The sequence below is a fragment of the Corvus cornix genome, chromosome 10 (genome assembly GCF_000738735.6).
Source record: "Corvus cornix cornix isolate S_Up_H32 chromosome 10, ASM73873v5, whole genome shotgun sequence".
In the NCBI taxonomy this organism is placed as follows: Eukaryota; Metazoa; Chordata; class Aves; order Passeriformes; family Corvidae; genus Corvus; species Corvus cornix.
This window is the reverse complement of record NC_046340.1, coordinates 2,469,690-2,497,131: the sequence shown is the minus strand read 5'-3', so window position 1 is coordinate 2,497,131 and position 27,442 is coordinate 2,469,690. Positions and strand designations below refer to the sequence as shown.

Below are 27,442 nucleotides of genomic sequence, written 5' to 3'. Positions count from 1 at the left end.
CTCATCTGTTTCTTAGTGTTTAATTGAACTTTTATTGACAGGGGTGTACTGTCTTCAGAAACTGGAGGCATAAAGGGTCGGGGGAAGAACAGCACCTGCAGAAAGTGTGTCTTGTTGGAGAAGAGTGCAGTAATTTTCAGTTTCCAGTGCAGGTTTCCTGACAGAATTGCTTCAAGGAGACAGAAGAAACTCTGGCTAGGCATAGCTGCACTTCGCTCAGCCTATTTAAGATTTATAAAAGTAGACTTCTCCCCTGTTGTTAGCCAGCACAGGACACATTTTTTGTTCAGTGGTGGTTCCACAAGTTGTTCACCAGATTCGATGTCATCTGGGTCTGTTTGCCTTGTCACTGGATAAGCTTCTGCTCTGTGTGCAGCTTCACACAGTGGTGTCAGAGCCTTTGGGGCTGTGCTGGGCTTGAGGATGCAGACTTGAAGTTAGCAGAGGGCTGCTCTCAGTTGACGTGGGAGCAAAGGGAGGATGTCTGGGTTAGAGCTTGGCAGGAACAGTCCATCTGTCAGCTTCACTTACAGTCATCCTTATCAAATAAGACTGCAGCTTCTGTTTCCCTGTATGCTTATTTTCCTTTCCTGTGGTGTGTTGCTCAGCATTGCTGCTCACTTAGGACAGTCTTTGTCATTCATCTTCCATCCTGCAAACTTAAGGTTTAGTGTATAAACTTCAATACATTTTGACAAGGGTGACTTTCAATATGTTCACGGACTGAGCAACTGTTCTAACCTGTGATTGTTAGAACAGTGTCACCCAATATGAAAGACCCCAAATATTTAGCTGTGTGGATAACTAGGAAAACTTCCTCTTGGTAGAAATGTGATAGACACTGGGTAATAGGAGGCCATCTCTACTTAAAAAAGACTTTAGGACCTTGAGATCTTTGAATGTGCACGTACAAAAATAGTAAGAAATGAATCATTAACTTCTTTGTGTTGCAATGAGATTGACTCCCATCTCATCCTTCTTCTTCATCTCCTTAATGAACCCTAAACATGAAGAGGATATACAGGCATGTCTGTCACTTTGGTCTTGCTCCCCAGACTCAGTAAATATTTTTGTAGAACGGAGCAATTGTGGCCTGGGTTGTTTCTGATTAACCATTGCAATGTGCTGGGAAATATATTTGTAGCTTTTTGATCTTACATTTCTCTTTTGATTGTTTTCTCATCCATTCTGACTTTCCCACCTGGTTGTACTTATTTAATATTTTAAAAAGGATTTCAGACCTACTGAACAGCCTCATTCATGCTAAGGCTGGTGTGCAGATAGAGGTGTGAGGACAACCATTTGGTTTTTCGTGACACTTGAGGAAAGTTGGGCTCTTCTTTGGAAGGTACCTTGGGATGTAAAATGTAGCCTGTTAAATTAAAACCTCAGCCTTCTGGTTTTGCTTACAGATCTTCACTGAAGTATGAAGGAGGTCTAGCTTTTATCTGGAAAAATATTTTCAGTGTTGACTTGCTGGAGAATCTGTTGTTTTCCTTTCTACTTCTCATTTTATGAAATGATTCATGACCATTATAGCCTCAGAAATACCAAATGAAAGCCACAGTTCTTTTGTCTACGGTCTTAATCATTTTCATCCTCTTTTTCAAGCTTCTCTCTCTCTCATGTTTTGCTGGAGGACATCAGAATATCCAGTGATGTTCAGCTGAGGTTTCAAACTAAAATTCGTTTCCTTTCAGGAACATTATTTTCCTGTCTCTTTTCTTCTTTGTTTTTCCCACTAATATTCCATCTTTTTCTCTTCCCTGTGTACAGAATAAATTAGTGTCTGCTAGGGACGAGTTGAACTAAAACAGTGGGATCTGTATCATTGGGGTTTTCCTGTTTCCTTATGATAGATGTGCAGGTAACTGGCCTTTTGAAAATATAGAGTCACTGTCCCAGCAAGGAGAGAGACAAAGGCTAGAATAGCGTGTAGTGAAGGGAGGAGGAGAAATACTAACTTACCTAGAATAAATCTTCAGTAGCCTAAGGGAGAGCACTTAATACACAAATTAATAGCATTGCTTAACACCTGAGGGCATTCTCTGACAGTATTGATGCAAGTGTCAGGTATAGGAGACTGCCTAGAGTATTGGGTGTCCTCCACAGTGGGGATGGTGGGTGACACCAGCACAGCCTGCAGCCTCCTGCGAAGCCTCAACGAGGGGCTGGCTGGCCTTGGGCTTGTCTGGCCAGCGTGCCCCACACCAGCCCTTGTGTTGCTGCTTAGCTTGGGCACGGGCTGGCAGAAATCCTGAGTTCCCTGTGTGCTTTCCTTTGGGAAACTGTTAGAGGTTTGCCTCCTCAATAACCATTAGTGGGTACATGGTGAGTGTGGGAAGTAGACCTGGAGGTGTGAAATGATCTCTCCCTGTTCCCGTTGCAAGTGACATCTGGACAGCTAAGCATTGCCTTAGCCCACAGTTACATCCATTTCCCATGGCACGTTGTTTAGTGCTGCCAAATAGGAAAGAGTTCTTGGCCTCTGAATATATCTTTTTAGTTTGGTTGGGGTTTTTTGTGTGTGTTTGTTTTAAGAAAATACCTGATGGATCCTTCCTGTTTACCCGCTGCACTTGTCTGGCCTGGCAGATAGTTCCTTGTGGTGACATACTTGTACTTTACATGTCTTATACAGCCATGTAGATGGGTTTTGAGCTGGACCCATTGACATTCTCAAGTGGAACAATGAAAGGAATACATGCCAGAAATGCGTCTGTCCCTGGCTATGAATGAGAACAATGCCTGGCTGTCAGGTTAGATGAGCGTGTCCCTGCAAAAAACAGGGTTGGATTTTTAGAGCAAGTGTGGAAGAATTCTCTTAATGTCAAATGCTCTTGTTGGATTGCTGTATTTAGCTGTCACAGTGTGATGGAGGTTAGGGTTAGAAAAGTGTTCAGTGCTGCTGCAGGAAACTTGCATGTCATTTTGAACTCTTGACTTGCACGTAGGCCAGAGCCAAAGATACCCGTAGAGCTGCTCAGCGTGTTATTTTTTTAGTTGAACTGAGCCAGGATTCTGGGACAGCAGTATCCTTACTGTCAGAGTGAGAAATAGTTATCATATTAGGCTCTCTGCATGGCACAGGCTTGCTTATTGCAGTGTAAAAATGAGTTCATCAGATGCAATCCTTTGTATGTAAAAAATACATTTTGCTTAAAAGTGCCTGCTTATTCTTTATAGTATAGTAGAAACTAAATTTTGTGTTTGTTCCAGAGTTTAGCATAGTTTTGTAGGTTTTCCTTTTATACGATTGAAATAAATAGTTTCAAGGGTTCTCTTAATGATCTTCACTGAATGGTTAAAAGGGGCACAGTGATAAAAACATCCCATGTTTATAATATTTAGCTAAACAACAGAAAATAAACCCCTGTTTAAACTATTTGAGATACCTGGAAATGAGCCTTATGCATGCTAAATGCAGACCTGTGTCTGTGTTTTTGTCTCTGTCCAATGCACAGTTAAGTTTTTCAGTCTGTGGGTGTATGTGCTGAGAGTGGTGAGTTCAGAGCACAGCCAGGCTTCTTCCTTGGGCCTTGATGCTCAGTGCTGTGTCAGGGTTGCTGCCTGTCATGTGCTGTAGCTGTTACTGCTGCATCCCACTAGGAACCAGACCTTCCCTTCCCAGTTCTGCTTTGCTCACTGCTCCTTGGAGGAGGGGGTAGGTGCCAGCGCAGTTAAAGGAGCTGCTTTAGATACTGACCTCTAATTTATGCATACTTGGCTTCTGTCATTTAAGTGAGGAGGGATCTTGGAAGGCCATGTCGTCCAGCCTCTACTCCAGAGCATGGTGAACTTAAATCAGGCTGCTCATGGCTGTGTCCACTAAAGTTTGGATTCTCTCCAGTGGTGGAAGTTCTTGATTCTGTGGGAAAGCTGAGTAAAACTCCAGTGGAGTCAGCAGAGCAGAGCCACTCTGTGCCTTTAGTATTTACTCGGAGACACTGAGAGGTTTAGGTAGGTACATAAAGCTGGTTTACAGCAAAAGGTATCAATCTGATTTTGTCTCTCTTGAAACCTACTAGTAAAAGCTATTCATCTTCACATTCTGGAGCCTTAACTACTATTTCTTATTACATTGGTTGGACTCAGACAAGCACATTTTTAAGACCAGCCTCCTGTTTGTCATTCTTTTTAAGTCCCCAGTGCAAGTGTGGAAGCATCACTCCAATTTTATGTGGAAATGATCAGTAAATAGTTCTGAGTACAGTTTTAGCAGCTACCAGAGTTACCCACGTAAGAAGAAAAATAGGCAAAGGCTTCTCTAAAAATAACCATTGGCTGATGATATTGCTTTAAATTGTATTTTTCTGCCAGAAAACTGGGTCCCTACATTATGTTAAACATATGCTAACCACTGCAGCCAAATAGTTAATAGAAGCTTTTCATGAAACATTCTCTTGCAAGGAGGAATCCCTGTGTATTTTCCTAGGGAGAGGAAAATTGAGTTGAGGGAGCAATGAGAACCCCTTCCCAGTATCCCTGCATCTCAGCTCAGCTCTAAATGATGATCAGCTGTTTCTCTTGCTCTCTCAGCTGTTCTCTGCCCACTCTGTCTGGTCTCTGTCTAATTTATTTGAGACCCGTGCTTTGGGTTTGATTCAGCGCGGATTACGCCAGCGTTGGCCGGTGCATGGCAGTGCTGCTGACAAAATTTCTGCCTGAAGCCTCGCTCACAGCAGTGCCAGAAACTCTTCCTCCCATGGGAGTTGCTGATGGGCAATGCTTTCTTCCGGAGAGGGCTGCAATTTCCTCGAGGGGTCACAGGCAGGGCAGAGCGGAGATGTGCAGAATTCGCCCTCCCCCCCGGGTGGCTGCAGCACGGGGCTCCGGCCGTGCCTCTGCCGGGACCCCGAGGGGACAGTCCCAACGCCGGAGGTGTCCCTTCCATTCCCGGGCTGGCTGTTCGCTGCTGCCGGCTTCGCACAGGGCTTTTGAACAGCTCCCTCACTTCCCTGGCTGTCGCGTACCCTCGCTGCCTGGTTATAGCTGATAAGAAGACTCTGCCAAGCTTAGCGTGATTTGGTTCTCGTTATTTTACCTCCGTGTGGCCGCTCCGCCAATCCACCCGCAGTGCCTGGGTGATGGCTGCAGGTCGGGGGAGCCGGGCAGCCACGCGTCCCTGCTGAGACAGAGGTCTGGAAGCACGGGAGGGACAGACCCAGTCGGTCCTTTCCGTGGGTGACATCAGTATTGCCCCGTGGAGAAAGGGGACCTTTTATTTGAGAGTGTGTGACAGCCGGAGGCTGTGCTGCATCCCCGCGCTGGCCGGGGCAGGACCGCGCGCGTCCATCTCAAGGAGCCGGTGCTGCGGTTCTGCCCGGCCTCATTCCCCGCACGCTGGGAAAGGACAGACAAGGCTTTACTTCGTAATGAGGTGTAGGGCCCCTGTGGCTGTTTCTGAAGAAGAATATCTTCTAGTTAGGTGCACGCAGGTGCTGTCAATATCTATGCAAGCCTATCACTCTCAAGTGTTAGTTATCAGAATTTCCAGATGAACCTTTTTCTCTCTGCTGTTCCAAGATTTTTCTAGTTGATGACTCATGTCTAATGCCTTTTGATAATTCAACTCACTTTACTACTGAATTTCTACTTGTGTGTCATTAATCAAAGACCTAATATCTTGTTTACTTTGGACATCTTTGATGAAACTCTGGGCATCAGCCATCCAGTCTCTCAGCACCATACCATTACAGAAATCCTTTTATGCTTTAGAAGTTCATTAAGTGACTCTAAAATAAAATGAAAGACTTGTCTTTTTTTTTTTTTTTTTCTAATTGCAATGGTAACAGCTTTGTTCTGAGAGTTTTTCTTCCTTCTCTGGGCTTTGGAGTGAAAGGAAGGTGCTGTAGGTGCTTTGAGGGTGTATAGACATGCTTTTGCTTGTTTTTTATTACAAATCAGATTTTATAACTGAATTCTGTTTGTAGTGCTGTTCAGGAAAACAGTTTTATGAGAATATAAAACACTTTATTCATAGCTTATAATATCAGCAGGAAAATACGCTCTATTTAACACAAAGTGGGTAACTGTTTAAAGTAAGTACAATGATAGAGCCTTTACAATTTGATTGATAGTTTCCATGATTTTACATGAGGCAAATTATTTATTATTGCCTCAAATACTTTATTTATTTATGGAGATTTATTGCTATAGTGTCTGATCACCTCATAAATACCAATGAATTTAAAACGAATTATTTTCAAAGTCACTTTTCAAATATGCACAATTTAAGAACACTCCCTCTGTCTCAAAGAAGTAGCATTCAGACTTTAGTATGGGTTTCTTTTATAAGCTAGACAGCAACTTTCTGACGAAAAAGTGTTCCACTGGAAAATGCCCTTGTCAGGCTCAAACCGTTCCATGGAAGTACAGTTTGATGACTTTTTTTCTTCTTTTTTTTCAAAGCTAAGCATGCTGCATCAGAGTTGGAGCCTCCTGGGTGTATGGCTTAGCCTACCCTGTGGACAGCTTCAAGGCTCTCAGGGTCTCTGACTTCATGGTTGCTGGCACATACAGGTTTTCCAGAGTCCCATTTTGGAAAAAGATTTTTAAAACCAGGTTTCTCTGTGACACAGAAATCTGCTCCTGACTCTTAACGTGGACCAGATGGTTCCTAAAGCCACGTACTTGCTGAGACTGAAGTTTGACAGAGTACATAAACATTGCTTTATGATCAGCCTTCTACAGATCCTCACCAACTGGAGTCGGAAATGGGTGGTTTATGCCTCTAGGTTGTAACAGGTAGCAACAAACCCATTCTATCTGTCTTAATAAGTTCCATTATTTCTTCTGAGTGGAGAAGGTGAAAAACAATCTCACTTGTCTGCTTGCCAGTCTTACTTGGCAGATGATTGTGGAGCAACATTTGGCATTGATGAACAGGGAACTCTAGGAAAAGTTACATGGTTATAGCCCTGCGGGGAAGTAGCTGACATTACTAAAACTGAATGCACTGGAATTAAATGAATAAGACTTTGAGTCTGTAACATCAGTTGCAGGAAGGGAAAAGGACCCTCCAACAAGTCCAGTTGTGTTGCTCACATTCACCTCAGTTACCACTTTGTAATTATCCAGAACCAGTTGGTAATGGTAGTGCTTGCTTTAATTTAGAGTAGTTTCTGGCCGTAGTTGGAAAGAATAGGTGTCACTGAAATTGGTGTAATCAGAATACTTGAAATTGCATTAGTAATGCATATCCCTAAATAAATACAGTATGTAACTTCTGTTAGTTAGAAAACGTGCATAAAGAAGTGTTTGCGTGTATTGAGATTGTTTGTCCTAAGTTGCCTCACCATATGAAGTAACTGTTGTTTACTTAGACATTGCAATACTAGGAATGAAGAACTTTCTGAAAGACCAAGGACAAAATAGTAATAGGAAACCTTTCCTAAAACAGTAAACATTTAAATCTGTCTCTAATCCGTATACAATATTTTAATAAAGCAGTTCCTAGGAACTCACAATATTTATAGAGGTTGTAACATTTTCCTCTGCTAAGATTATTAAGCATAAAACAAAAGAAGGAACATGTTCTCATTTTTGAAGCTGTTCTTACTAGCTTTATTTGCATGGATAGATGCATTAAATAAATATTAAATAAATAAATAGGACAAGATTAAAAAAAATCTATTATCTGTGAGGGACATAGAATCATTTAAACTTCCCTATTTTTACCAATAAAATAATGATAGGAATAGTGTCATGTCCTGTCAGCTTTCATTGTAAACTCTAGTAATAAAGTTACTTGGCAGGGTAAATGTGGATGAGAGGAATGGGTTGGAAAGAAAAATTCCTGTGGATACATCATGTAGGGAGGGTAGTAGGCCCCTCATACTCATTTCATAGGACCGTGTCACTACATATACCCCCACCCTTGATTAGTTTTGGTAGTAAGGAATTTTTCCTAATGAAGAATTAACATATTTTGGCTCATTTATTTGGCTGATGTTCTTGTTGGCACATTTCACTCATACATACATAGTTTTGTTCATGGACAAAACAGGGAATAGTAATAGTGCTTTAGAGTAAGAAGAGAAAGCAACAGGAAGCTCAAAAATTACCACTCAAAGAGCACTAGATTTAATTTGTGCTTATTAATGATGCTGGATGGGATCCCTCATTTTGTATTTAAGTGTGAGTTTTGCTCAAAAAACCTGTGTGTTTACTTCTTCAGATATGGAGTGATGTGAGACAAGGTTTGCCCATTCTGTTCCTGTTGTTAAGATGCTACCAATTTGATTTTGTGCTTGTAGTGTAATCTTTAATTTGTATAAGTGTATGTTACCTGAAAACCCCAACAAATACAGGCTGAAAACATACAGCACTTCTAAATGTAATTATTGAAATGTGTATTGCAGTGATTTACTTTTTCTGTTTTATACCTCTACTTTTAAAACTTATTTCTGAGTAAAAATAAGAATTCATCCTTTTTTTTTTCCCCCAGACCAAATGTGTGTGGATCACGTTACAATGCCTACTGCTGCCCTGGATGGAAAACTTTACCTGGTGGAAACCAATGCATAGTCCGTAAGTTAATCTAGTTACATGTTTATCTTTGTCCTTCTATGTTTCAGGATGTTTTTAATTGTATACCAGAACAGAAATGTGTTTCTATATGTTTTCAATAGCAGCTGTACATGATTTCTTTACCATTTAAAATATATACAAAGCTAATATATGGAATTTCTTGGGCTGCAACACAGCGATGTGATACCAGTATTTAACAAAAGATTAATCTCATCCACATGTTCTGTTTAAGTCTGTGGTAAAGGGTTCCAAGGGGTGTGCGAACTCTTGGGAGTGAGTGGAATATGTTAATCTGTTAAAGTTAATGGAAGGAGGCAACAGCATCAGGCCAGCAAGTACATTTTATCCACTTCTTTGGACCATATCCCTGAAATACATACAGAGGGGTATAAATACATGCATACACTGTAGTGCTATGTATGCATATTCATATGTAGTACAACAGCACACTAGAAATAACTCCTAAAGGCACTTGGCCCAAGGCTGATAAGACTCTTTGCAGAGATCCTGCAGCAGCGTGCTGTCAGATGGGAATTACTGCTCTTGCATGTGTGTGGTGCAGAAATAAAGGAAGCATTGTACTGCTGCCTCAGTGCCATCCTTCCTCCAAGGGTAGTCTGGTAAAATGGACAAGAGTTTCACTTTTCCAAGGAAATCTCCCCATATCTAGTGTAGCCTGTGGCATGTTCCCAGACCTTTTCATAGCAGATGGTGAAGGTCTGGGTCTTAACTGCCCCCTATAAAGATGCAGATAAACAGGAAGAACTGTTTTGGGATCTGTTGTACGCAGTCCAATGAGTTTGTGGGTGTTTATGTTATGGTACTGGATTTTCTATCAGGTGGTTTTTTATGTGTTTGAGGTTTTTGGGACATATTTTAAAGGCATTTATGTTTTCTTAATAGCAATCTGCAGACATTCCTGTGGGGATGGATTTTGCTCTAGACCAAACATGTGCACATGCCCAAATGGTCAGATAGCCCCCTCCTGTGGTTCAAAATCAAGTAAGTATTTCTTCCGTGTCTCTGATATTGCTCTTTTTATTCTGTGAAGCTACTAAGGTATGTAAAATGGTTTGGTAGTCAGTATTTAAGACAAATAACTTCTGAGTCACCAGACGTACTTTTACCACAGGAAGGGAAGTGTAGCTTCCTATGATGAAACCGAAGAATGACTCAGAGACTGGCTATTGGAGACACTCTTTTTTTTCATTTGCCACTTTGTAACACTAATTCCAGTCTTCCTTGCTTTCTGGAAAATGCCTTATCTCTGTTCACTGATAGACATGCACATGTATACAGCAAAAAAGTTGTAATGATAAGAGAGATGACTCTTGACAATTGGCTGACCTTGACATGCTTTGTAATTTTCTTCAGCTTTCAAGGGTTATAAAGCAGACACTATGCATGCTGTATGTTAATACCTAGGCCTACAAGCATTAGAGCATTTCCTTGCCAGGCTTGGTACATATCTTCTGAATCTAATACTCCTGACTTCCTTCAGGTGACACTTTCGTAGGTAGTAGAGGTACAGAGTTGCACAACGTTTTTAAGTGGAACAGCTGTTCATCAGAAAAACAAAGGTGCTTTGGAAATGAAATTTTTCAAAGAGATGACTTTTCCTAAAAATGTTTGTATTTCAGGTTTTCAAGGAAGGTTCTCCAGAGCCAGGGAAGAATAAGTAAAATTAAATACATTAAATGAACAGATAACTCAATGGCTAAATATGAGTTGAGTGTTTGATATAAAGTAGGATTTTGCACAGTTCATACCTGAGATGCCAACTGTAAAGTACTCTCTATTCTCATTTGAACATGATGCTTGTCTCTTAGAATGTAGAAGATGTCAATTTTTTATAAAATGTGAAGTTTCTGGAAGGAATTTTGAGGGAGACTGGTTCCCACAAATGCGTATAAGTATTTGAACAACATATTGACAGAAGTCAGTGGGGGATGCACTCCGCTGAGGTCTGTAATATTATGCACAGTGGTCATCCTTTTAGTTCTGAGTGTCTTTTGAGACTCAGTGTGTGGTCTGCTTTGCTTCTGTATTTTTTACCTTGCCTTTTTTTTTGCTGTCCTGGTTGATAAGAATTTCCCCACATAACTGACCGTTTCAGTTTGTGGTTTTAGCATCCTTTTTATGCAATAACAGTGGAAAAACATTAACAACTGCAGAATGTAATGGAATGGCATGTACTAAAATGGTAAATATTGTTCTTTGCAGTTCAACCCATCTCATGCTCCTGTGATGTCTGTTAGGGAGAGGACAGCATGAGGAAGATCTGGAGCTATGGAGTTCCCAGAGAGTGCTGGAGGGAGGGAAGGGTGCAAAATGCTGCACAAATATTGTGGTGATGTGTTCCTGCCTGGGTTTGCAGCTACTGTTTTATCAGGTGCTTATGCCTTAGTCTTGTTAGCCAGTAAAGGAAGGTGTGACCTTCTCCCAGGTACCCTTCAGGGCACAGAAGGAGAGATATATCCCTGTATCTGTTACATGTTTTGGCACCTTTGTAAAAGGCAGGAACAAGTGGGCCTTAGTATTACCTCATTTTTTTCTTTGGCCACACTGAAGTCTTTTATGAGTCAAGACTTAAAAGAAAAATAGAGTATGAGTAACGTTTCAGTTCTTCTTGTGGCTCTTTTTCTGAAATATTCTACCATTGATCTCCGTGGTTTTAGCCTTCATTGGAGTAGCACAGATAAATGGGTGCAGGGCTTTACTACAGTGTTTAATCAAGCAGCTTCTAAAGCCTATATGACTTAGCTAATTTGGTTGTTGACCATTACTTCTAAGTATGAATTGGCTTAATCTATGCTGACATTATTTTCCTCACATTGCTGCATAGGTTTGCCTACTTTTAAGTGTTGATTCTCTGTATACAGTATAAGTATTAACACTTTACAGATAGACTTAGCAGTTGGCTTAAAATATATATGGTTTATATTGTGTTCAGTTTCTCCAGTAAGATACATTTTGTGTATGTGTTTACATCCCGTTTATTTATTAAAACATACTCATTCTAAAAGCAAAAGCATCTTTTAAGTTGTAGGGAGAAGAGACTCCACTGCTTCTGTGCACTCTTGGGTAATATTTTTTATGATTTAGCACATCATTAGTACTTACAGAACATACTTTATGTAAGTCATTTGCTCTGTTGGCACTGTAGACAAAACCCATGAATATGTATTTACACAATAGACCACAATGACTTAGATCTGCAATTAGAAAACAAAGTAAACATAAAAAATAACTTTGGACATCAAATGGTTACTGTCTACTACCTTTGGTAACAGTCAGTGTTTTGACAGAATATGCATTCATGAAACCTTGTTTTAATTATATGTTCTAAAAAATAAGAAAAAAATCTAATTAAAATAATTTAAAAATTGAATGTAAATGATACGTGTTTGTCACATGCAAAATAAAAATAGCAAATATGAGTGAAAATGCCATGATTTCTCAGAATTAAGTGTATAGCTTCTGATGTATGAGATGTGTCTAAGGTATCCTTTGGATATTTTTATGTGCGTCTTTAGTACTCAATCAGCAGTGGGCATGGGTTTTACAGCAGAAAAATGCTGTATGGGTTTTGTAGTCCATAGACAGAAACTGAATTGACAGTGACTTTTATACTCTGGTTGTCTGTCAAAATAAAATATTTAATGCAGATTGGAAAGCATGTGGATTTGAGAGCAAAACAAAGCCTCCAAGTTTGATTCTTTTGCAGGTCAGTTGCTGGGACTTTTCTGGTTAAGAGTCAGCTTTAGGAATCTGATTTGTGGTTGAAAAGATCAACCGGTGGTTTTCTCAGCAGCGATTTTAGTGACATCAGTAAACTTGCTGGCCGAGTAGTGGTTATTTCTGTGTAATTAGTGAATTTTTGGGTGTGCTTACAGCAGGCTTGGAGATAAGAGTGCCAAGTGTGGAGGCCTCCGTGCCGCTGGCTCTGTTGTGTGGGTGCTCTGACGCTGCAGGTGCACCTGTGTGGAGATGTGTGACACTCTGTGCTGTGGGAGATGTCCTGCACTCTGTGCTCTGCCAGCTCTGGTGGCAGCGGCTTCACTGCTGTCCCCACAGCACCAGGGCTGTGGCTGCTGTGGCTGTGTCTGTTGGTGCTGCAACCTGGCCCTTCTTTGTGCTCCATTCGTGCTCTGTGATCCTGCCACATGTTAGAGCTGCTGCTCTGTCCCTGTGGGAGGGGGGGCAAATGAGGAGGAGGGTGTCAGGCTGCCCCCAGGGTTAGGGGTCAGGTCTGTCTCTGAGCTCAGCCCCTGGTTTTGCTTCTGTAGTCAGAATGGTTTGGGCTGGCTGAAACAGGGAAGGCGTTTGCCGATGGGGCTGTCCCTGAAGGAACGGAGCTGTGACAGAGGCAGTGGGAGCTGTGGTGGGTGCTCGGGGTGAGAGCTGTGGAGACAAGTGTCCGTGTCCAGAGCGGGGCTGCTCTGCTCCTCTGCCAGCAGCGTCAGAGGCACAGCCAAGGACTGAGCTCCTCCTCAGAGACTTCCCGCCTGGAGTCTTCCTCAGTGTCTGCCGGTGGTGTGGGGCTGAGCCTGGGCCTTGGCTCCGTGCCCTGGGACCCCACTCCTTGGGTGCTATGGGAGGTGTCTGCTCAATGGCAGTAAAACCTGGAGCTCAGCCTTATGTTCTGCTACTGTCAGAGGTGGTGTAAGGTCTTGAATTTCGAATGTTCCCAGAGTTTTTGAGGGTACTGCAGGTTTTGTCTGTGCCGTGTGCAGGGCCGCAGGGCAGCAGGCCCATGTCCCGCCTCAGCGCTAGCTGCCATCTCTCTCCTGACTCAGTCACTTGACAGAGAAAGCACGCTGAGCATCTGGGATGCGATGAGGCCGTCATTCCTTGTTTACAGCTCCTGGCAGGCAAAGCCCTGCGTCATGCACGGCCGGGGCTGGGAGCATTTCCTCGGCAGTGGCACAGAGGCAGAGCCGGCCTCTCCTGCGGTGCCCGCTGGCTGCCCTGCCGCGCCCTCGGCCTGAGGTGCTGGGCCAGCAGCTCCGCTGGTTTTCCCACCTGAGGACTGCAGACCCTCACACCTCACGTTTCTTAGTTTGGGATTGCAGAGGAGACGGCACCTGTGCTACCTTCTGTCTGCGTGGTGAGCTCCTGCACGTTTCGTGAGCGGTTGTGGTGGTGCTCTGGGTGTGATGAAGTCTTTACTCAGTTTTTCTGGGTATTTATTTAAGAAGTCAGGAGCTCTTACGCTTAAGAGGGCAGCACTTTGATAAAAAACATGACTGTCGCCCACACGCGAAGCCCGTGTGGCTATGTATGGTCTTGCTGGCTCTTTTGCAGGTTTAGAAAGTTGTGTTCCTGCAGTTATTCCTGTTTTGACTTCAGACATTTCCAGTGCAGACCATTTACAGATTGGATGTGAAAAAGAACAACAATTGATTGAAAGCAACCGTTTATTAATGTTAACATTTCCTGTGCGTGCCAAGATAAGACAAAGCTCTATGCATTGATTTACCAGCCTTATGGTAATTCCTGTGCTTTTTTTTTGAATCTCTGTCTGTGTGATATCTTGGAACAGGTTGTTTCATTTACCGGAATATCTCCACTGACAATAATGGAATTGTTGATATAGCTGAGAAAAGAGAACCTGGACCTGCATTAATATGCTAGTTTTCAAAAATGCATTTTTAAAATCATCATCTGAGCTCCAGACAGCCTTTGAATGTGTTTCTGTAAACTTTTGGAAGGATAATATTACAGAATAGTCTGTATGACTTTGGAAGTAATCTTTTCAACATTCCCGCAAAAGAGGGCAGAAAATAAGTAATTAGTTTACTGACTGTATGTCTTTGATTCTCTTGCCTGGTAATAGGGGAAAAAGCTCACTGACTTAAAGGGCTCATTTAAGTAAAGATGACTGGGTGTCCCAGCAGTCTCCCAGAATTATTTTAGTTTAAAATGGAGGAAGAAATATTTTACCTTGGAAAAGTTCTTTTAAGAAGGAGTAAGACAAGTTATGGAAACTTTGTGTGTGTATCCCAGAATGAGGAAATACACTTTATTTATACATGAACAAATAATATGAAAATCATCATTTAAGCTACTGTTAACCTTTTTATCTCAAATGTAGTTCGAACTACTTAAATGGCTTTGGTCTTCATGTGGGAATGGAAATTAGCTCTTGGCATAGCTTGCTCTAATTGAAATCAGTTTGTGGTTTTAAAGTTCCTTCCCTGCTTGACAGATGATATCATTTCCTATGCTTTTTGTAATCCCCTCTGTTTTTCTAAGATTGTATAAAGCTGAGTTGAACTACACATTTTAAAGTAACTATACACCTTTTTCTGACCTACTTAGGACACTGTCCAAAAATCTTCACCAGATATTCACTCTGTATTTGCAGACAATTTTACTTTTTATTGAGGAATGTTAGTACATTTTTGTTGCTTGAAGTACTGAAGTACATCCAAAGCAGAACAAAGATGTATAATAACTATTAGACACATAAGAAATGTAATACACAGTTTTTGCTTTTATAATTGAAGAATTAAGATAACTAGTGTTTTAAATGCTAGATTGCTTTAACTTCTTTTTCCAGTTGTATGTTTTACTTTGGTTTTGTGGATTCATATTGTTATAGAAGGCAGTACAGTTAAAATTATTACTTCTGCTTGAAAATAATTAAAAAAAAAATCTATTCACATACTTCTGAACTGTTAAAATCCAAATGATGCCTGAGGGTTTAGTGTGAGATGAAAAAGTCAGTGTTTGGCATGGCACCTGTTAGCTGCAGGCTCTGACGGGACATGCAATTTCCATTTTTCAGTCCTGAGCAGTTCAGACAGCATGGTGTGGGTATCCAGTACTCCATCACAATCTACTGAAATGCTGATCAGACTGTAATCCTATCTGGGGAGGAGCCTTTCATGTGGTTCCTGTTAAGAGGAAAACCATTTCCCAGCTGCTTACTGGAGTGCAGGCCCCAGTTCACAGCTGTGTTGGACAGCAGGACCTGTAAGAACTTCACTTTTTTGGGAGACCTGCCCACTTCTCTATGCCTGATGAAGAGCCTGACATACTTTTAGTTGCTCCCAACATCTAGTTAAGAAATCTATTTGCTCCTATTACTAGAAAAATGCAGCAGAGATATTATGCTTTACTGGCATGGGGCTTAAGCTGCCTGTTAACCATTATAAGTGGTGGAACTGCAGCTGAGGAGAGTGTGCTGCTGCTCCCCTGTCTCTGCCCTTGGCAGGGGAAGGTTGTTGGCTCTGGGGAAGTGCTGTCTGTGAGCTCTGCAGCTCCCAAGCAAACTCTACTGGAGGGGTGAGCCCACAGTCGGCATACAGAAAAAGATCACTCTGTTATTTCTCCTTTTTATGCAAGAAGTCCTGCCTGGCCAGGTCAGCTTCTGGTGTTGCATGTGTTGGCAGAACAGGGGTGTCTTCAGGAACTTCCTTATATGCTTCCCTTTAATACTTCCCTCCCCCCTTCCCAGATGATAAGACTCCCTTTCTATAATGGTGCTGTCTGCTAGAAGTTTAGTACTTTTCCCTTATTGAAGGCTTTTTCTCATAATTGCAAACTAGGAAAGAAATGTTGAGGATTTATGCTCATATGAAATGCCTTTGACTTCATTTGAATGAGAGAGTGCATCAAATCTTTGCACCATGTCCTATATTCCTTAGGAACTGTATACTGTGTTCTGTAGTGCCATTCTAAGTATCTGTCCTAAAATGTGCATTCTTGACTTCTAATACTTCTTGTTTCACAGAATCAATCCCTGAAAAAAAATAGTCCTTTAGCAAACAGTAAAGTGTTTCTGACTGGTTCCATTTAACTGAGGAAAATCTCTTTTCCTTTCAAGTCCAACACTGTAACATCCGGTGCATGAATGGAGGTAGCTGCAGTGATGACCATTGCCTCTGTCAGAAGGGTTATACAGGAACACACTGTGGACAGCGTAAGTACACTCCTAGGAATGTACATACTGTGAAGTGATTCTGTGATATGTGGAGTGGACACCCTTTAGCACTAAATTTCAGATGCTGTTGAGCTGGTTTTTGATCAGGTATAGTGCAATTTTACAGAAAAACACGTGACTTTGAAATGAATGCTGAGTGAATTCTTACTGATCAAGATTATTAAAATAAGCATCATGTGACTTCTTAACAATTGGATATAACTTGATCCTGTAGTTCTCACACTACTGTAATTCCCACTGACCTCCAGGACTTTTCACCCACTAGAGCAATGGGTCATAGGTGTAAATTTTACATGGGATTCAGTTTCCATTTTATAGATAAAATGAAGATTTTTAATACAAAGTCTTGTTTTCATTTCAGGGTTTGCATCAGACTTAGCTAGTATGCTCTAGAAATTTTGATGCTGTCTTATTAGAGTTGATCGACAGACTTTTTTATTTGCTCAGTGAGTCCTTAGCCAAAAGCATTCCTGGATCTGCTGCTTGAAATCTCTCCCAAACTGACTCTGGTGCTCTCTTGTTCTTCTTGGCTGGAATGCTGTGAAGTAACTCAAATAAGGATGTAGACACTGCTTTTAACCAAGGCTGTCATGTTGCTATCTAGTGAGCTATTGGTCTGACACAGAAAATGTGTTTAGCTCATTTAATGAAAACCTTTTGTGCTCTGTCAAAATCAATGGCACACTTTACATGAACTTCAGTGGGACTAGGAATTTACCCTAATAATCTGGAGGAGGATCACATGGTGAAAGGATTAAGAATTTATTTCTGCCTTCACTGTGAAATACCAAGTGGATAAAAGAGGATAAATGGAAATCTTCTATCTACTGAAGTAAATGTGAAGTGAAACAAAGAATAACATTACTCAATGGGCATCAATTTGTGTTTAAAATCTCCTTTTTCATGTGCATGTTGTATTTTCTGATTATTTTTGAGAGCAACTGCTTTTGGAGTTCATTATAAAAAAATTGAGCTCTGAAGCCAGTGACGACATCATACAGGGGAAGAGTATCTTGAATTAACATGGAATAGATATTGATTACATTTTGCTATCCTAATTAATAGCAATTAATCAGCAAACAGCCTTTTAATACTGGATTATTATAGGAGGAACAAATACATTTTTGAAGATTTAGAGATGAAATATTCCTCTGCATCTTCTTTGTGCAGTCTCTATCAGTGTTACCCCAAGGGAATTTGTTGCAAGTTTGAAAGAGATGTTATTTTGAAGTTACAGGATTGTCTAGCTATCCCAAAGAGAAAGGCTCTAAGAGGTCAGAAAAGCTGTGGTGGTTCCTGTATTTGTGTTACGCTCCCTTGAAAAGATGAGTTCATGGTACTAATGAGGCCAGGAAGTAGTAAAAGGTCATTAAGTAGATTCTAGGAAAAGAGTTTGGTGTGCTGTCATGTTTACCATTTTTACCAGTTTGCCTAAGTTGGTCAAGTATGACCTTCATGCCTTTCTGCAAATAGCTCAATAAAGATTACTTTTGCCTTCCCTTTGGTACAGCTGTCTGTGAAAATGGATGTCTGAATGGAGGGAGATGCGTAGCTCCGAACCGATGCGCTTGCACGTATGGCTTCACTGGACCCCAGTGTGAGAGAGGTATGTGCCCCAAATCAGTGGGAATAATAATGTTCCAACACCTCTGACAGTAGGGTTGTTGGGCTATTACCTATTGTATTCTATAGCTGAATTGGTTGTGTTTGTTTTTGGTGGTCTCAAGAAGGAAAATAAATTTTAAGCAGCATTTTTAGAAGTATGTGAACTTCATAAGGATAGAGGCCAGGATGAAACACAGATGGAACTGTTTACTTTTTTGTGATGAAACCCTTCCAGTGGAAGAGGTGGCAAATGAAAGTTTTTGTGTGCTTTTGCTCAAACTTCTAAGTCATCAAAAAAGATCTTCGAATCTGATAGACATGATAAGTAGCATCTTGCCTCTGTCTTTATGTTTTCTTTTGCAGAGTTTATTCAATTTTTTTCCTTTTTGTACAGATTTATTGTTTCAATTTTAGCTTTTTAGTTGCATATCCATAGTGATAGTCTTCAAGTGAAAACACAGCTATACCAACTGCCTTATATGGTATGTGGATTTTTTTCAGGGTTATTAAACCAATTTAATGTTTCATTTGTGAGCAGTGTAGTGGACAATATTTAGGTATAATCCTGTTGAGTTTTATAAAAAGACAAATAAAATACTTTCATTTGTCTGAGCAGTTGGTCTGTGTAGTTGGAAATTCATGCATACTACTCATAAAATAGGTTGTGTTACATATCTGTGAAGCTGGGACAGAATAGACATCAATAATCTAATTTTGGGTTTCCATGCAGAGGATGTAGATTTCATTAGCACATGAAATTTCTGTCAATGAGCGTGTCAGATGATCTCTGCTATTAGTGCTGCTCCTGGAGGAGTAATGGTTGGCTTTTTTATGTGGGCAGCATAGGTGGGTGATACAGAACAACAACTCTGAGGGGACCAAAGCTTTTTGTTCTGTGCTAAAACAGATGGTAGGATGAAGCAGGTATTTCCTGCACTCCCTACAGTAGATAAAATTGCTGTGTTGGCACTGTGTGAAGTCTTGCCAGTTGTCCACTCAGATGTTATAAAAGTAGTTCAAACCAGTGGCGAATTTTTTCCAAAGATTGAAAAGTAGCTCTGTTCTGAATCATGGGATCTCACTGCTGGAGGAGGAGTAAGAGGAATGGGAAATTAGGTTAAAATTCCTCAGTTTGAAGAGAATAAATGCTTATAGGTGAGAATATGCTGAATATTGCTGCAAGGACTTGGAATTTCAAGCAATTACTGCTTGTTCTTCATGGGTGAAGTTTTTGAGCCTTCAGTCTGGTGAGGAGGTGTAAAGTGTAAGTTCAGAAGAAGATTGTTCAGTGCTACTTCTGTGTTGCCTGATCCGAGACCAGTTTGACTCCACATCATTAGGGCGAGTTTCTAGGCGGAATCCTGGTAACAGCTTCAGTCCTGTCCCTCAGGGCTCCTTCCTGGGGGTGGGCGGAGTGAGAAACTGGTGGCACAGAGCCATTTGAGCCAAGTCAAGCTGTCCTGAAATTACATGCATGCTGTTGAGCACAACTGAGGTGGAAATCTGTAACTTACATGCTTTGTCCATAGGCAGTTTTTTACTTAAAACGTGTTTGATTTTACAGTTATCAATAAAAGAGAAAATGGACATGAATGAGCTGTAGTATTCCTGGTTAATGCTCGCTTGCTATGTTGAGGCCAAATGATTGTCATATCTTCCCAGAAACCCTCTGAAATTTGGCTGCTTTCACAGATTTCCTGCAGCCTCTCTACCTAGCTGAGCTAATATGTTCCCCTCCTCTAAAAAGGGTGTGGTGGTTTTTGGTCTCAGAATCGCATTATGCCATGAGAAAAGCTTTTTCTGAAGATAACTTTTCAAGTATAAACTAATCTTGGTCTTAGAATAACTTGCCTTGTTCAGCACATGCACCTGTGTGGTCACTGGGGAGTTGTCTGGCTGCATATGATTTGACACAGCTGTCAGCTAAGTAAGAGGTCCGTATGTTGAATCTAGCTTTGGAAAGTTCTGTGGATTTGACACTCCCTGGTGGGCTTCTGATGTACATGTGAATGGATTGTAGCCAGTAAATTGACAAGATTCATGCCTTGTAGAGTAAAATCGTGTGTTTATTAGAAAGAAAAGAAAGAGGGGAGGAAGCAAAACAACAAAACCAAAGCATCTCTGTGCATGGAAGCAGGGGGGAAAGGAAAATACTCAAGAGAAACAGTCTCTTAAACTATGCCATTTCTGGGGGAAGCGGGAGAAGCAGATTCTTTTGAAAACACCATTTCTGGATATAAACATAATGTGAAGTGATACAGTTTTGTGGCGTACACATTCTCCATCTGTTTGGCTGTGGTTTGACTTCTAGGTTATGCCATCCCACAAACTAACAGTTATGGAAGTAATTTACTGCTGTGTATCACCCAGTGCTTTTCTCTACAAACATCAACTAACAGTAACAATCAAAGAGTGTTTGTGGCACATATGTCACACACCAAAGAATGTTCCAGCCTTTGCCACATACGTCGTAACTTAGAACTGACTTGAATAAAACAATGTCAAGGCAACCAAACACGTGGGGTTATTCTAATAATCCGATAGGGAAAACACTTAAAATGTTGCAGGTGGTTGGAACAAAATTAGATCCAGTTTCTTAGATACAGAGACAAGATGTGTAGTTCTGTGTCTACTGTTTTAAGTAGTTTTTCCATATATTACCTCAGTAAATGCTGACCATGTGATTGTTAATGAAGATCTACAAGACTTCTGTGTAGGTCAGTAGCATCAAGTACATGCACAATGAAGGGCTTTAGACTCACTGCTTTCACAGTGCGGCAAACTCCATCAAATTTGTGGCATGAGTATTTCTATGTATTTATTCAGTCATTCTTCGAGAGGGTTGCAGCTGGCCTTGGACAGTTTTGGCAGACAAATTGCTTTTTTGTATGTCTTAGAAGTGTTAATCTTTGTGTAAAGCACTACAGACATGCACACAAGGAATTTTGAGATTCACTTTTATCACTGGAGTTCCTCTTCATGTTCTGGGAGTGCATACCATGTCACTGGTGAGACAGGCTTCACCAGAGCTGGATCGACAACTTTGTCATGCTGCAAGTGGTGCACAGGTATCATTAACTCCTAAGCTGTTGTGTGTGGTGTTTGGCTCCTTTCCAGAGTGGGAGAAGCTGCCTGGACATAGTGTCAAGTGTATGCAGCTGTATCATAAAACAACAGACCTGGCCTTTCTGTGGAATAATGTTCGAAAAGGTGGACTTGACATAAACTCAGCAGTAAAAGTGTAGCAGAGTTGGGAATGCTTCCTACAGCCATTTAAGACATTTAAAATACACAGCCCAGGAAGGAAAATATTTCAAAGACATTGTCTCAGTTAGAAGTTGAACTTCAGGGATTTCTTTTAGGAAGGTGCTGAGTTCTCTGGCGGTGGTCCAGTGATGGGCTTTGACATGCCTTTAAATTCAAACCCGAGATGTCAATATGCCTAGAATTATGCAAGTGCTTAAGGGCCTTGCTGGCTTTTGGCCCGAGCTTTCAGAGTTAAGATCTGAGAGATGCACTCAGCTTTTAGCTTATCCGTAGTCATATTATTGATGAAAAGAAATCACAGATAGCAGAAAATGAAGATGTGGGCAAAGCAAAATTCCTCCCACTGGTTCAAAACTGGATGCCATCTTTATGCCATTTGAATGTTAATGCTGAATAACTTGAGTGAGTTACACATTCTGCAGTTTCTTTTAGAGTTGCTGAAGAGACTGAAAGCAGAGACTTAGCTTATGTTCCCCTGAGGATGATTCAGAACATCGCCAGCTCTTTCTATTGTCTGTAAAAGAGCCTAGGGGATTTAGCTGGCTATGGGAGATGCCCACGTTTGGGTCATGTGAAAACATCCCTGTATCCTGCACTTTATGAAAGTCTAGAGGAAAAATTGATGTTAGGAGCTCAGGGAGATCAAGCAGCCCTATCAGATTTGGTAGAGCTGCCTGCAGATTTGTGCACAAAGGCTTTCTTGACTCTTCAAAACTGTTTCTCTTTGGACATTTGGGTGATAATACTGTAAGAGGGTGAGTTCTATATAGAAGATTGTACATTGTTGTTATCCTTGTATTGCAGAAACGCAATTAAATGTGCTTTTCTTTTTCTGTCTGGATTCATTTAGAGGAACACAGTGGAAGCTTAGAATGTGTTACAGCCCTGTTTGTTTATTTGAATGCTTGTGACAACATTAGGGGCTCAATCCTGCTGCATTCTGGCGTTTTGCCACTTGCTTCACATAGGAGCAGAATCGGGCCTGATGTAGTTCAAATATTAAAAACGTACCACGTGTGTTTTGTTTTTTTATGGACTCAGAATATGAGCAAACGATTGCTTTTTCTTCAAACAGAGTCGTTTCTGTACTGCTCTCTTCATGGCAGGAATTTTTGCATAATTTTTAATTATATTTGGCCATTATTAAAAGTTCCCGGAATTAATGCCATATGTAAAAATATCTTTCCCAGAGCCTCTCTATGAAAGTGCAGCTGCTGAAAGTGGTCAGGAGTAATGTAGGGCTCTGTATATTTTTTTTTTCTTTCTAAATACTACAACGGGTAGAATGTTTTTACAAAGAGGACACTGCACCCCTTAGTGTGCCCCGTCTCTGGTATTTAGTCTAAATGGAAAGTAAATAACAAAGTGTAGATAGGAGTAAAAGTATGTTCCCAAAGCCTTATGTTGCATTTAAAGTAGTATTGCAGCATATGGTAGCTGGCAAACATTTGAATAAACTTGATTTCTGCAGCTTTCTTCCAAGAAACACATCTGTTGACATAGGCATGTACTTTCTGCAGCCATGTAACATGAATGCGTGTACAGTGCTATAGCAGAAAACTGAAAGATGGCTAAACTTGAAGGCCTGCAATAAGGACTCTTGCACATGTTTTTCCCCCTGAAAAGTTATGAAAAATGGCTTCAGGCTGAAGATCGATATATTCAATCACAGAGTGATGCTTTACTGACTTTAAAATAATTTCAATATATGTTGTCACTCTTGATGTCTTACAGTTTCAGAATAAAAATTTTTTTGGATTATCTTTTTTATAAAAGAGGTTGAGATAACTGGATGAGTTTTTCAATTTTTAAAATTTAAGTTGCAGCTTTATGGTGGAGAAGTCAGCCTCTACAGAATGATTGTGTGTGATTTAAGGTGGTTTGTAATACTTCACAATGCAATCAACAGATCTCTAGATCAGAACTCAGGACTCAGCTCAGTCTGTTATTTGATGCCAAAAAGCATTTTTAGGGGTCTTGTGTATAGGAAGGCTTTTATCCATTGTTCTAGTCCTTGCAGATACCCCCCATAACTGGTCCTGTGTTGCTTGCTCTATGCTTTCTGTGTCTTAAAATATCACATAGCAAGTTTTAAAATGTTTCTTCAGATACATGCTTATAAGCTTAATCAAGATCCATAAATGATTACATATGGCTTAGGTCTCTTGTGAGATGTTAGGGCTCCAGCTTTTGTACATGAAGCTGAACATTTACATTTTGTTCCAAATTGAGTTTTGATTTCAGTCAAACAAATCTAAAGTTTTCATTCAACTATTTGGCAGACCTTTTTATATTTCCATGCCTTCTTGATTGGCTGCTAAGGACACTGACCTTTAGATGTGCAGTGAAGTATTGTTTGGACTTTGCTTTGTTCTGATTTTAGTTGTAGCAGTGGAGATGCATACAAATTTAATCACAAATTGTGGAGTCTATATTATCATAAAAACATTTGAATGAAATAGCTGCATTGTTCTAATCTGTAAGGTTTGGTTTTTGCATGTAGGACATTGAAAGGACTCACAGGAAAGTCACTAGATCATTCTTCTGGTACTGGAAACAGCTTTGTTGTTGAACCTGACTGCTGCTGCCAGTTGTGCTGGCAGCCTCTGGCTCCTGTTTGCTCTGCAAGAAATTGGGTTCAGCTTTCACTGCAGCTGGGCTGGACCTTGCACTGGCTTTGCCTGCACATGGTACTTGCAGTCTGTCTGGTAGTGTCTTAAGAAATGAAGAGTGGAGGAGAGGCTTTGAAGAAGTTACCTACACAGAGAGATGTCTATGTTTGTTTCATTATGGGATGTTACATGCAGGTCATACAGATATGACTTCTGTATACACAGTGCAGACAGTTGAAAGCTGTAACTTCCCTAAATGGCCTATACTGCCAGATCTGTGCTCTGCAGTGTTCCAGGCCTTCAGAATGAGTGTCTTCAAGCTGTTCTTCACCTTTTAGTACCACTGTACCAGGTCCATTTTTCTAATTTCAGCCAAAACTTGTAGAAAATGAAAAAGCTGGGCACAACTGATTTGTCTTGGAACTTTCCAGAGAAAAGGTGCCTTTGAAATGGTGGCTCCCGGAGTTGGACATGACATAGGGAGTGAGTAAATGCAGCTGAGAACTTACCTAACAATGCCTACTTAGCTGTTTATGGAGAAAATGATTCCTTTTTCTCTGGGCTGTAATATATTTTGACATAAGAAAGCACCACTACCTGAAATCCTCTTATTTGTTACAGTGAAAACAAATGTTTCCTTGTGAATCATCCATTCATAGCATTTTTTCTTGTTGGGCTGGTAAGCTGAGAATTTTTGTTAAAGTTGCCACAGAGACAAATATCAGTATGCATGATGCCTCAGTCAAGTTTGTGACTTTTTTTTCTCTCTTGTTTTTGTAAGTGATCTAAAACTGTCTTGATGGTCAGTTCTAACAAAGACGAGAAACCTCTTTTAAAACATAGATGTAACCTAATGAAAGGATAAACTGACAAAGGCACTTCCAAGTAAAACAATTCTTTTATGTAGGTCAGCTGCAAAATGCTAATGAAAATGCATCTTAAACAGAGGTGCTCAAAGTGGCCAGTGCAAGTGTTTTGACACATGTAAGTTTATTTGCTACATATTTGTAACAGAGCTGTTGAAATCTCTGTAAAAATTAAAACTTTTCTGAAGTAAACTGTTAGATTTAGAAAGAGATCTGTCCTATATGAGCATAAAAGCTGCAAAAAATTGTGGGAAACAACTACCTAAGAGCAGCTGTAAGGACAGGCACATTCGCACTTCCAGTTTCCCTTGAGAGGTTCACGAATAATGACTGAGTAGTTTTTATAATTTTTTTCGTGACAGCTTGTACAGTTTGGCACTTCAGAGAAATGCTGTAGGAAAAGAAAAGAGGCCTAAATAAGGTCTGAAAAGAAAGGAGCCCTGAGAGAAATATCCAAATTCTGCTATGCTGTAAAACAGCCTGGCTTTGCACTCTTTATCCAGAAGAAACTTCTTTTGGATAAAGGTGGAATTTTGCTACATAAAAAAACCAAGAGTTAATATTTCCCTTTGTAGGAAGGTGTGCAAAGGCTAGGGATAAGTAATTTTAAAAAAGCGTGAAAGTTATTAAAAGTGCATGTGTGTTTACAGTTACATCCACATGTGGGTTTATGTTCTAAGAAAGAAATATGAAACCTTTTAAGCACCTGATTTTTGGTTGCGATCTTATAGATTTACTTTGTATGCATTGCAGGCGTTACCCAAGCTAAACTAGCACAGGTAGGCTAATGGAATGGCAGTCTGCTGTGCCATAGCCTTTATTTCTTTCCTTGGTGGTGTAATTCAGGTTACAGATCTCCCATTCTAAAGGACTGTTTTACTTGTCCTTGAATGTTTAACTTAGTGTGTACTCAATTTTTAAAAAGCATTTAACTCAAGTAAGCCTGGCTTTACCAAGTGATCTTGGTCATGTTTTATAATGATTCTGTCCTCAATGTTTATGTTTTTTGCAAAGTTTACCCAATGATTGCCAGGTGTTCAGTACTGTCCCCAATTGCTCTTTACTCCTTGGAATGAATGGTCTTCTGTGACCCTGTAGTGCTTTTTCTTCTAACACAGAGGTGCTGAAAATCATAGGGAAGCAGGAGCTGAGTAGAAACCTGTATGCTCACAGTTGTTGCCTCTTTGGGGAAGTGGTGGCTGCTGCTTTCATCCTGCACCACTGCACACAGCATGGGAAAAAGCCAGAGGTGTCCTTGCTGGCAGTGCAGCAGTGGTCATAAGTTCAGTGATATTTTACTAAACTTACCATTTTCCTTATTTCTGCATACACAGGGATCTCATAGTGCTCTTTGGTCTCAAGATTAAGCCATCAGTTTTTGCTCTAGGTCCTTTTATCCTGGCCCCATTGCTTACAATGGCTCCATTGAATCTATTGATAGCTGAATTTTCAGCAAGGCTTGGAAAATCAGTTTATCTTCAGCAAAAACAGCACACCAAAATGCATATCTGCTGTTTAGTGGGGTAACTCCTATCTATCAAACAATGCATTTACATTCTTTTAAAAATAGAACTGTAAGAATTACAGGGAGAGAGGGTTATTTCTAACTCTGTTTCAGCTTACAGAATTGCTTAGGGTGGAAGGGACCTCTTGAGATCACCTAGTCCAACTCCCTTGCTCAAGCAGGATCAGCTGGAGCAGGTTGCTCAGGACTGTGTCCAGTCACTCTCTGGAAAATGTGTTAAAATATACGTTAGTCTGTGATTTGTAATACCTCCAGCTGTACCATTCACACCTATTAGCTATTTAATGAAGATCCAGTGCTAACATTGTCAAAGTGTTAACAATAATTCTGGGTCTTCTCTGTTTTTTTCTTTTTTGTGTGTTCTGTTATCCAGAGAGTGTTTGTCCTGTGGCAGTGATTGATTGAGTGCTGTGAAATGAAAGCATGTGTTACGCTGATAATGTCTAATGTACTTGCCTAATCAAATTCTAAAAGCGGAACAGTTATTTTAAAAACAAATAAAAAAACCGGACAAAATTACAGTGGTTCATGGGGTGTGGAATAGGGAATGGTTTTAAATCCGAGTAATACTGAAAACTACAGACATGCTGACAGGGGAGTTTTCCTTTGCACTTGACACTAATTGCAGTTACCTGCTTGTCACTTACTAGAAAAAGATGGGGAGACCTGTTAGGTACTTGATAATGTCACCCGATTTAGGTGGCAGCTGGGTCCCTCAGTGATGGGAGATTTTAGGACCTCAAAAGCTCCTGTTTGCTTTTGTTTCTGAAAACTACAGCAAGAAAAAAGTGGTAAGCATACAGTGGGAAGATCATGCTGTGTTCCCTCTTCAAAGTGCAATTAAGGTGGATCTTTAAGTGAGACACACCTTGAACTGTTTCTTCAAGGGACATTGGACTGGTCTCTGGGCTGGATTGTCCAGATGTCTTAGCTCAGTTGAGCAGTACAGTGACAGAACACTACTTGGACTTGAAATGTTTGTAAGAGGTAATAGTAAAACCAGCAAGCAATGAAGTATAATTGTCCTGCTGGGATATGATGAAAGCCTTTATAAGACTCTCCCTGTCCTGGTGTGACAGTATGG

The 27,442-nt window shown here is 40.6% G+C and overlaps 1 protein-coding gene across 2 annotated transcripts in view; it reads left to right on the top strand.

The window, feature by feature from the left end:
* The window catches only part of FBN1 (fibrillin 1), a 145,040-nt gene that overhangs the window by 6,205 nt on the left and 111,393 nt on the right, over positions 1-27,442 (top strand). For both annotated transcript variants that reach the window (XR_005602806.1, XM_039557878.1), the window contains exons 3-6: positions 8,450-8,532; positions 9,436-9,534; positions 16,367-16,462; positions 17,994-18,089. Coding sequence is in view for 1 of the 2 variants with exons in the window: in XM_039557878.1 (XP_039413812.1) it covers positions 8,450-8,532; positions 9,436-9,534; positions 16,367-16,462; positions 17,994-18,089 (374 nt within the window). In the remaining variant the exon portion in view is untranslated. The remainder of the gene's footprint in view (positions 1-8,449; positions 8,533-9,435; positions 9,535-16,366; positions 16,463-17,993; positions 18,090-27,442) is intronic.